General features: G+C 43.5%; 1 protein-coding gene across 6 annotated transcripts in view; it reads right to left on the minus strand.

The window, feature by feature from the left end:
- Positions 1 to 12,065, minus strand: part of LOC118788423 (PHD finger protein 21A-like) — a 67,554-nt gene that overhangs the window by 14,893 nt on the left and 40,596 nt on the right. For all 6 annotated transcript variants that reach the window (XM_036544418.1, XM_036544415.1, XM_036544416.1 and 3 more), the window contains exon 7: positions 2,069 to 2,257. In XM_036544418.1, the coding sequence (XP_036400311.1) occupies positions 2,069 to 2,257 (189 nt within the window). The remainder of the gene's footprint in view (positions 1 to 2,068; positions 2,258 to 12,065) is intronic.

Raw genomic sequence — 12,065 nt, forward strand, 5'->3', positions numbered from 1 at the left:
TGCACAGCTCCACAAGACCAATCAGAAACAGCACCCCTGCTGGTTATCATAACTCATATGCAAATGTGACTTCTATTAACTGTATAAAAAATGAACTGAATTCTATACCTGTTGAACTTCTGCTCAATGCTGATGTTCCCACGGCCGGCTGTGCTAATAAACCTTCCTGTCTTTTGCTACGAACATTGAATCTGCTTCTTGTCGTAATGAAACACTTTTTGGTGTTCCGGACTTTTACTAACAAAACCAACCAAATCTTTTCAAGCATGGCACCTTTCAACGTGGTGATTTGCAAAGTACAGGGGTGACTGTGAGGCATGGAATCCACAACGCAGTAAAATTACATTATTTTGCTGTAAAGCACAGATTTCAAACACTGACCACCACACTGGACAGCCATACCAGCTGTGGAATTAAAAAGGGAGTCTAGCCTTAAAGCCCACCTTGACCCAATATTCAGAGATATTCACGTCTTCCACAGGGATTCCCTGTTTCTGCTCCAGGGAACAGATGAATAGCTCATCTGAGAGGAACATCCCAGTGCTCAAGGAGTGTAGAGAAAATGAAGAACCCCGTCCATTCCTGGAGAGTTAGTGCATACTGCCTGAAAGTTAATTTGATGCTGCTGTGTATTGAGACAGAAATCTATTACTTGTCTTCATGTGGCGTGCCACTTCCACTGAAACACATGCACCACACAACGCTCTCTTCCTTCGATAGGAGTTTGGAATGTGTCCTCAGCATGGTTTTGCCACTGGCAGGCAGCGCCGTCTCTGCAGAAAGGGCCTTTTGAATGCTGCTCCTGGATGAGGCCTTGTGTGATGGCAGCTGTGCTCAGAGAGCCACTCAAGAAAGGCCCCCGCAGCAGCTCGGCAGCACTATACTACCCCCCCCCCCCCCCCCCCACCCAGCCAGCCTGCAGGCTCAACACGCCTCAATCCAGATCCCCCCGCAGTTTAAACGCTTTAATTACGGGGCTCAAAAATCGCTTCAGTCCAAATGACTTTTGCTCCTTACAAGAGTGAAGTGTTGAATCCTCCAAGGAAATCCCCCTATGTTTGGGATTTAAAATCAAAGCACCAGCTTTGGAACAAAAAGTCTCAAAATAAATTCTATGGCCCCAGTCCTGCTCTTTACTAATGTCTGTAAATCAAAGTGTATATAACCAAAGTGCATGACTCTTTTGTTTTACATTGTTTTTGTTCATTTGTGAATTCCCTCTGCCAGGGCACACTGACTCATGAGAACATGAAACAAGAAGCTGAAAGTTTACATTTTCAAACTGAATTAAGTCAGGTGCTTAAAAACTTCTATTTTTGTGTATATTAAAGAAAGATGCTGTCAGTTTTCAGTAGTCCCTGCATGTCTCATATGCCAACAAATAACTATTTAATAGCATATTACAAAAAAAATCAATTACTAAGGAACAAAAAGAAGACAAAGAGAACGCTTAACTTAGAACTCCTGGCTTGTTTAAATTGGCCACATTGACCCGTATATTAATCTACAAAAATAAGCTTTTTCACATTATGTTCAGGTTAACTTTGGAGAGACACTATGTCTATGCCTATTCCACCGCACCCCCCTCAGGATGGTAAGCACGTTTCAACTAGTACAAATGAGCTACAAAATGAGCTCCTGGTAGCTCGCTAACAGTCGTTGGGCACTTCTCTTTTCCCATGTTTCAGCATTTTAAGGAGAGTGGGAATGAAATGAAAGCAGTTCTCCCTCCTTCTCCCGAGCAGTGAGTGATGAATGATGTCTGGCCGAAACATGTTCTATTTGGGGAAGATCTCAGGGTTTACTTGTGATTGTGCCAGAGTACTTTCCTGCATAAACACATTAATTTCTGCCAAAAAGGCATGAGACAACACATTCAGCTCATGATACGAAAATATAAAAATATAACATAAAAATATACAAAAATATAACATAATTGAACAAATTTGCTTTTCTTTTTCTTTCCTTTTTTATATGAAGCCCCTAGCTGTGCCAGTGTCACGGTATCCCAGGGATCTGAGTGCTGTCTCACTTTTATGAAACAGGTCCGGGATTGGCTGAGCTGTACCTGCTGGGCGCCCAGGCTCTGGGGCTGTAGTGCCAGCGGGGCCTGGGCCGAGGGCAGCACTGACGCCTTGCTCTCCAGCTGCACCAGCTGCACCGTGTGCTTGCTCTCCGCTGGCTGTGCCTGGAGCTTGATTTCCGGCTGCTCCTGCTTCACCAGCAGGTCCTTCCTCAGCTGCTCCACCACCTTTTTCTGCAAAACAGAGACGGAGACGGGCTCGAGTTACTCAGCTGCCAGCCAGGCCCCCACCCACGGGGCCTCTTTTCCAGTGCTACACCGGTGCACTGCTCTGTCCAAGCTATCAATCACACACAGCCCCTCTGCAACATGACGTCACAGGCAGCAGTACAGAGGGCGGACAAGAATTTTTTTTTGCCTTTGGAAAAGGGCACTGGAAAAACTAAACAGAAATGTAAGGTTGCACTAGTCAAACCATTCAGCACCAGCTATAAACTTATTAAAACAGCCAAAGTAATGAAGCATGACTAAATGAAGACATTTTAACAGCAAACAATCCGTTACTTACAGTCTGGTTCACACCAGCAGTAAACAACTACTTTTTGTTATAGACAGACAAATGGTACATAATGAGGATGCAAGGGAGACAGTAACTAATCAACAGACAAAAAAGAGGAAGTTCTAATATGTATGGTGGAAACTGTGATGAGTGGGAAAGGGGAAAATGTGTGAATTCCCCAGTAGGGTACGGCTTTGATTCACTCATAGCACACATCAAAGGCCTTACAAAAAATGCGACTTTACACCCCCTTCAAATTCCACCTTCAAATACTCTGCTAACAACTGCCATTGCAAAACACTTGCTTCTCCTGACACCATTCTTTTGGTGAGGAGGATATTTAAAAATATCTTATTTATTATAGAATTAAAATATTATAATTTATGCTATTGGTCTAGCCATGCACAGTGCACAATTAACTATGCTTTTCTCTCTCATGAAAATCAGTCCCCCTTTAATCCCAGACCTTTGTATGAAAGAATTTTATCATAATTTTATATTACTTCATTTTATAAGGTCACAGAGAGATTTAAGAAGCTATCAAAAGACAGGGAACCCTGAAAGGATGGTAAAATTGAAAATGTCCTGTTGTGATCCTGACAAGAATGAAAAGCGTAACATTGTCAGGCAATCGGGTAATAGCGAGGTATTCTAAGGAGACAGGAGAAGGAGAACAGAATGGGCCTCTTGCCATTTGTGCTACGGGATGAACACAAAGCGACAGCCATGCCAGGGACATATTAACAGCTGACTCGCAGTGTCATATATTGCAATCACGCCATTACCATTATGTGCTAAGCGCTTTACATTCAAACACCTTTCAATCAACCCTACAGGCTTTACACAATACAAGCATAGCGAACATCTATCTGCAATCTGGCAGCAGTTGGCAGAGGAGAGAGTGAAGAGACAAAACTGAACCTGCCTCCATTTTACCCTCTTAACAGTCTGTATCAGAGGTCTTAAAAGCAAAAAAACAAACAATTACCAAGCACGAAAGTGGCATTGGAGCTGTCATCCCTGTCTCAAAGACGGGGAAACACAATGACCCTGCAGTGAGCATCCGTGTAGTAAAAATGGCTGTCACTAGCCAATTCTGAGAAAAACTAGCCAAAAAATCAGCAGAATGTTTTTGTAGATTACAGCCAGGGCTGTGGGAGAACAGCATGAGCCACTGCCATCTGAGTCTAGGGGTGCAACGAATAATCGATGTAGTCGACTAAAATTGATGACCAAATTAGTTGCCAACGAATTTAACTGTCGATTAGTTGGTGACATCATCGCATGTCTTTTTTGTGCTGACTCGGAATGCTCAGACTTTACTGGAGCGAACAATAGAGATGGCAACACCTTTACGACCAAAGACCTCAAAATGGCTAATCACACTGGTGTGACTATACACGCAAAAGGGTTAACTCTGCCAAGAGGGTTGTGAACTGCAACATTTGCAAACCGGACTTTGCCTGGCATGGGAGCGCATCAGTAATGCTCGAGCATCTGAAGAGGTGGCATGCTGGCTCTCCAGATGATGAAGACTTGTCTCGTTAAGTTCGTTAGCTAGCTAGCATAGCTAATGTTAATGTTACAAGCCACGTTTTACTTCACGTATTACTTCACGTTATGAGCCGTAACGTTTTCTATTTTGAAATACATTTTCTCTTGATCAATAAATTATTACTGACATTGAACATACAGTGTAGCAAATAATAACCTATTATTCACAATGATCCTGTTCACAAATGTGCCTTAACTTTAATGTTAAACCAGAGCCCATCTGCTATTTAGAAATTCTCTGCTTAAATGTTGCATCGTTGTCATGGCGACGTTTATGGCTAGAGATAGTGTTGCTGTTGAGTGCATAAGTTTAGAGAACACCGGAGGATTTGAAAAAACGCGAAAGATTTCTACTTTCGTGTCTAGGTGTGCGTGCCCAATGTGGGTTGCATTCAAATTAATTTGAACAAGTTATGGGTTTGTTGGATCTTTGTTGGATCTTCAAAGGAAGCAGACTTGTACTCCCCAGCAAGCAACTGCCCTCACTGAAAAGACCCAGTAACCATTCATGAAAAGATGTATTTCTGAATGAAGTTCTCATCTTTACTGTCTTTACTGTTAGTTAGCATATGCCTAAAACAACCTCAAGCTAAATTTAAAAGCCAACAGATAAATAAGAGCCACTGAGTAGCCTAATTGTGCGATTCATAATCCGAACAGTCGATTATTTGTTTCAATAATCGATAGATTATTCAACTATCAAAATAGTCGTTAGTTGCAGCCCTATCTGAGTCCAAGGGAATCCACCAATCAGAAGCAGCCAGCCACGTTAGAGTGGAATATGGAGGCAAAACCCAGGGCATACTACAGGCCCCAACCCCTCCATCTCTGCTGGAAGCTGTGCATGGGATCCCCTTCGTCGTTTCCATCTACACACAGCGATGTTTGACATGTCCTGTTATGGACTGTCATAACTGTAAGTCAGAAGTATGGTTTCAAACTAATATTTATCTTTAGGTCTAGAAACAAAAGGGTTTTGCCCTGCAACTAGGCTTAAGTGACTGAAAAACACAAGCTCTCTGCTCCTGTCTCTTGCACAATGCTGCCCCCTATTGGCTCACAAAAACAGGCATGTGTTGGTATGCCCACTGCCCACTCCTGTTACAACCGTATGTGGCATAACTACCAATAATATCCTGGATTTATATATATATTTAGGCTTCCATCTCCTCTAATCTTTTCCATGTCAAAAATTATTTAGAAAATCCTGTAATCATTTCAGCCTAAATAAAGCTTTCTACGTTTACTTTAGAATGCTTTAGAATGTGCTCATTTACAAATTATAAGAGTCAATGCATTTCCTTAATACAAAAACTGGACAAGAAGTAATATCTTATTCCCAACAGAAACTGTGAAACAGTATATCATGCCAATAGGCCAATCAATGCTCTGACAGTCTAATGCATTTCAGTATGTCTTTCTTTCACATGTCTTTCACTGATGACAATCAGTAAACCTGCTACATAAGCAGTATGGCACCAATAAGGGGCACTATGTTTATGATGTCACATCACATTCTTGATATGACTCACATTCCAAGTTAGTTTGACTACATATGGAACACTAGCAAATTCAGTTTTCTAACCAGTTTGGGCAGCAATTTGGGCTTTTGGTGTTTTTGGTCAAGAGCATGCAGCGTGCTTCTGCTACATGTTGTGCGTGCTATCATGCAACTGTAGCCAAGAGGCTACATCTGTCTGCTCTTCCACTGTGGCTAATGTAAGTGCCGCAAGATTTCATTTACATCCAGCCAGACTCAAAAAGGTCTGTGTGATGAGCTTCCTCTCTGCAGTCCTTTCATGTGAATGTACACTAACGCTTTTAAACACGAACAAAATGGGATTTTCCACCCAGAAGGATTTTATCATTTCCTTCCTACCGTGACCACGCTGTGAGCAGCCTGTGAGAATCCCTAAAGCGAACGGCTGACAATCCATGTGTTTAATTCACTTTCAGCCGGCCAACTCGACCAACTCCGGGGACAGAGACACAGAGGGTATGGCTCAAAATCAGTCTCTGTCTCTTTCTCACCGGCCTGTGAAATTACTGTGGGCCTCGACTGCTGCTCAGCACCATCCGACCACGAGCAACGTCTCCGACTCGCACAGAAGTGGAGGAAGGGGTCAAAATTATACAGTAAGATAATCTTCTTACAGGGTCAGGGAGTGGATTTAAGAGCGCATGCGAAAATGCAGACTCGCTGTGGAAAGAGGAGCACACTGGCATGTCAGCTTTGCCATAGGAAATCATTTGTGGGTGGCTGGGGGTCAGTCATTCCCCATGTTCTCCAGCATGGACCTGCTGCTGCCGTGACTCCCCATCTAGGCATCTCTTTATGTTTATCTACTGCACAACAAAGCACTGCATCAAAATCAGCATGCACCAGCAACAGGCAGCAGCCACTTAAACACTGAACACTGAATATACTGGACTCTTGGTTTTGTCTTACTGCTGGGTTTTTTTTTTACTTATTTTATTTTGGTTAAAAATATGTAGACGTGAATGATATGTGGAAGTATGTGTGCTGCTTATTGACCAGGTCCGACAAATCACGCTGCTTCCTCTTCCGTGCATACTCCAAGCTATAAGGGGATATCGAATGGTTCTGAAATTTTTGCTGATTGGTGTTCAGAGCACTGGTTTTAGGAGCAGTGAAGGACTGCCAACAGCCAATGAGAAATAGCCATTCAATCACAGCGTAATGTGCAAAAAGCAGTGAGGGAGCTGTGGAATAAGAAAGTTTAAAGACAGGACAAAGCGCAGGGCTGAATATCTCTATGTAGAAGACGAGGAAGCAGCGCTAAACAGCAGATGTATCAATACATCTTTGGCGTGTCAGCTTGGCTTCTCTAATTTTCCAGTAGCCTAGCTGTAATGTGTGTCATGTTAACTCAGATAAGCACCCAATTAAGGTTGACATGTGTAACCTCACTTGTGCCAAATGGGAAAGAACATGTACAAAAGACTAGCATTCAAGCCTCAATAAAGGCATGTGAATCTGCATGAAAATTTCAAACATCCAAGGCTGGTATTCTGAAATACTTCACCTATGATCCCTTTAAAATTGCAATGACTTCTTCAAGCATACAGTACTCCCAAGTTTCTCCATTTTATGTATTGCATATGTCAACCGGGACCTTCAGAGTACATGACATCAATCACCTGATCACACTTAATCACCACCTTCACCACTATAATGTCACAACAGCATTTTCATTCCTATTGCAAGCTATGCATGATCATTCTAATTCAAAATTCTCTTTTCATCTTCAAGGTCTCCCACTAACAACAACAAAAGCTTTAGATTCACATTTCAGTGCAAGGTGTGGAGGCTGGCAGCTAAACCCCCCATGTCTTGGTGGAGCTAGATTCTAGGCAGCTCACCATTCTCAGCATCGTCAGCCAACAGTGTGTTCTGACTGGCTGAAAGCCCACTCCCTTTCTAGGCACCTTCCTCCGTGGGGTCTCAGGCAATACTGTTCCCCTTTTCTGTGAGCTGATGCTTGAATTATGCATTTCTGGAAAACAAAAATCTCTGGGAGACAGCAGGTGACTATTGACCACATTACTCAACAGTTTTATTCGCCTTGTTTTTTTAATGCAACATGTCCAAGACCTTCATCATACCACACCACTGTGGAAGATAATCTTCATGGGCTTTTAAATGAGTCAGGAATTATATCCAGAACATAATTACGTTTAAAGCAAGACAGGAAATGAAACCACTGCAGTCCTGACAATCTGCCAAACCTGACAAGACTTCACAGGCCCGTCCAAATGAACCAATGTGAAGGATAAGACACAACCATAAGCACTGAAAAATGAGACACGAACCAGGCAACATAAATGTCTGTGTGAAAAGATTGTGAGGATTCACATTCACCCAGCACTGTTTTAAACCAAGTCTAACACACTAAGAGCTTGTGAACTGTTGTCTTCAGCATTCCCATTGTTTTACCTTTTAGTATTAGTACTAAGACCTTAAATAATGATTCAGCACAGCTCTAATTTCAGCTTTCCAGCATTTCCAACAGTAAACTCCTGTTCTAAAATAACTGGGACGCTCATCTGCTCTGCTGTTTTTCTGAGTTTATTTACTGCTTTCTTTAGACATTAGTTTCTTTTAGATTAAAGTTACTAGCTAGCTTGCTACATACATACTAGCTGCACACATCAAGTTAATGTCCCTGTGTCATGGCATCATGCAATGCTGTTGCTAAGTTACTGGGCATTGACTCAAAGACCTGTGCTTCACTTCTCTAATCGGGGGCAGAGATGGCTTTGTCAGGGCATTGGAGATTCACAACATGTTTTGGGCAAATTCTGTAATAAACCCCAGATCCTGTTAAATCCTCCCTTTTCTCCACATCGCAGGATTCACTTGGCCGCACTCAGGGTCCTTAGACCAGGAAACGGCTGACTCTAACCTGCTTCCAGCAGGCCGTCCTCTGCTGAGCCGGTCACCGCTGCCAATGCACTCGATGGAGCCGGCACAATCGGAGACCAGTTTATTATTCACTTTAATTCAGTACATTAAGCTCTCAGTCAATGCCCTGACAATCCCTGCGTTCCGTACTGCCAGCCTCTGATAAGAACGAGCGGAGCCCGGGTCTTCAGAGCACCTCTCCCATTCAAAATCTGTGCAGAGAGTCGAGGCAAACCCAATGTTCTCTCCACTCAGTTAAATTACCAAGGCTTTCAGAGGCGGTCTCGAGTCAGATAGGGTTGGCACGGATGTACGTCTGCAGGGGGAGCAGGGCCAACCTGTCAGCGGCAGCTCCACGGGAGTTATCCATTCGCTGCTCTGCAATCTGGAGGCGTGCGCCTCTTCAGCCACAGCTCCTGGCAGCACTTCAGTCGCCAGTGGTGGGAAGGCTTGACTGTGTACTTGAGACCCGTGCACTACAGCACGATCCAGCTCTTGGTGCTGCAGTCACAGATTAAATAGTGGAGAGGCTGAAACCTGAGGGTAGATTTACATCAAACTTTGATCTCACTTTTGCACACAAACTGCAGCCTCTTACTGGTAGTGAGAGAAACACCTCAGCTGAGTTAGAGACAGGAACACAAAACCAGCATGGCATCCTCTCCCCCCAAGCCAGATACTGTGCTCAACATCAGACAGGTGGACCTGAGCTGCAGATGACCTTACTGCTGGAACAACAGGCATAAGCCAGATATACAGGTTAGCCTATGCTAAATAATACTCTATCTAAAATACCTGCACGACAATTACTAAGTTACAACTGTTCACCACACCACTTTGAAACTGCTAATTTGATGTTGCATGCACAGAGTGGCACATCACATATCCCATACACCTCTGTCGTGGTACCAAGGTGAGCTGATCACTCCACCATCAGTGTGTGTAATAGAAAAAATACACATCATGCAATTAGTCAGACCCAGGTGTCACATTTCAAATTCATTTCAATGGAGTCATTGAGGCTTCCAGCAACACCCCAGCAAGCATGTCTGTCATGGTCATTCGTGGAACATGGTCACTAGGGACATGGGGCTCGTGTACGGCATGCTAGCGCAGGGGTCCAGACTGAGGGGGTGGCCGTCAGCACACACGTCACAGTTTGTCTGTGATGGGGGAGGGGAGACCTCCACAGGAGGGGACCCTGGGAAGGCCTGATGCTTGCATACCACACACCCAGTCATCACTTTCATGCTAGAGCAGAGACGGAATGAGCACCCTCACTGTATCGAAACAACTATGCTCCCCCTCTATGACAGTTTAGATGAAAATGTGCTTTCACTCCAGATATGACACCCATTAGAGCATTCAGTTTTGTATATGAAAAGGTATGTTTAAATGAACAGACAACTCACAACAGAACATCCTGAATGAGCAGTTTTTCAGGGTATTGCTGCTTATACTTGCATTAGGCTTGTGAGAGTAAGAGTGCATATCCTGGGTTTACTCACTGACAGTGTGTGTGTGTGTGTGTGTGTGTGTGTGTGTGCGCGTGCGTGAGAGAGAGATTAAGAGTGCGCATCCTGTCTTTATTCACAGGTTGACAGTAAACCAAAATGGTGACATCTAACCATTAACAAAGCCAGCCTCACAATGGAACTACATCCATCATATGGCAGCACCACAACCAGCGCTTTCATTAAGCTGCATCTGCCCACAGTGACCTCAATTTATCAAAACTTTTCCCATTCTGAGTAAATTTTAAAAGATTCAGGTAAACAGGAGATAGGAAATCTTATTTCCCATTCAGGTGGCCAGAGATACACTCAATCACTCATTCATAAGTAGTAGCCTGAAAGGTGATATCTATGGAGAAACGGACAGATGGAAAGAGACAGCTGTGTTCAGAGGAATCAGGCTGGAGAGGATGGGTATACAGGGAGTGGGTAAAGGAAGTCTATGTTGTTAACATGCATAGCAGCATGTATAGCCACACAAGTAGCATGTCAAAACACACACTGGGAGGGAACATTAGAAAGACTTTTTCCTTGTGCCTTTGTACTACTTTCTTTTGCCTATTCAACAGCTGCAATACCTTACATTCACCGCTCTGGCAATACGTGACTAACTTGTTAAGTACTTCCTGATTTACAATGATTACTAACAGATATATTTGTCTTCAATTTACTTTTGCAGTGAGGTCACTGCATCCTGTAATGTTTATGGAATGTCAAGTCTGCAAAATAATTTCAGTTTGGCCATTTGACACTTCAAAGAATTTTATAAATCATCACTGTTACACATCAGAAAAAAAACATTCAACTCTATATGTCTCTAAATGCTATGTAAAAAGAGAGAGAAAGTTCTGTTTGCAACTGCTTGCCAGACAAATCGCTGAGCACAATACCTTACGACCTGCGTGAGTGTTGGTATTTAAATGTCACTTTCATAAATGGAAGTGACTAGTATGCAGGTCCGTCTATTACAACATTACAACATGTCATTACAAAGCATTTGGTGATCTGAAAAAAAAAGATAGCAAAGCGAGTTCAACCATAACCTCTATGTAACAGTCATGGTTTCGTTAATTTTCTTATTCGTGAGTGTTTTAAAATAATGACTGCACGCCTGCAGTGAGATGAGGGTGAGGATCCCCGCGGATGAGCGCAGGTGGGCTGGCCCGCCAGGCCGCTCCCCCCGCTGCACAGAGTCGCGCTAAAGCGCTTCTGACAGAAGTGCATTTTTCAGCATCTCCCCTCCAGCCCTCGCTCAGCGCTGCGGTAACGAGGGAGAGGCCTGGCAGAGGCTCCGCGCGCCGCGGCGGACCCGGGGACGGAGCACGTGTCCTGCGGCGCGCTTGCACACAAGCGTCTGCACTGCATTTCAGCCACATCTGCTTCCACCTTTCCTTCACAAACAGGGAGAGGAATCCAAATGTGTCCATGCACATATTCACATCCTTCATCAATATAAACTCACATGCCAGATCAGAATTCAGAGAAAAAAATATCATCTTATAAATCTACATAACATTCACCAGAACAAGAGTGTGTGTGTGTGTGTGTGTGTGTAAATGTGTGTGCTCGTGTGTGCATGTGCTTGTCTTATATGTGCACATGCTGGTGTGCATGGAGCTGATGGTGTCCCTTCTCTGTGCTCACTCAGAGCTGTGGAGTCTCAGTCTGTTCTCCACCACACCTCTTTGTCGTTTAGCCACATGGAGCTCATTTTGCTCATTTATGTTTTTGTAAACATAAATGTTGAAGAGGCCTGTACAGTCCTGCACAATTTCAGCTGCCTTGCCCTTTAAGACCTCTCTTATTCTGATTGCTACCAGCAGTACAGGTCTACAGCACTGTTCTTCTGGAACAAAAATAAATCAAAGGTAGAAGGAGTATATATAGGACTAATAAGCACTTGTGGAATGTCAATCAAATTTCAGAGACTGTGACTGTGTATCTCTAACTCCCCTTGAAGTCTGAAAGATTGCTCCTCTATTTTCAATA

This window comes from Megalops cyprinoides, chromosome 13, assembly GCF_013368585.1.
Source record: "Megalops cyprinoides isolate fMegCyp1 chromosome 13, fMegCyp1.pri, whole genome shotgun sequence".
Taxonomy (NCBI): domain Eukaryota; kingdom Metazoa; phylum Chordata; class Actinopteri; order Elopiformes; family Megalopidae; genus Megalops; species Megalops cyprinoides.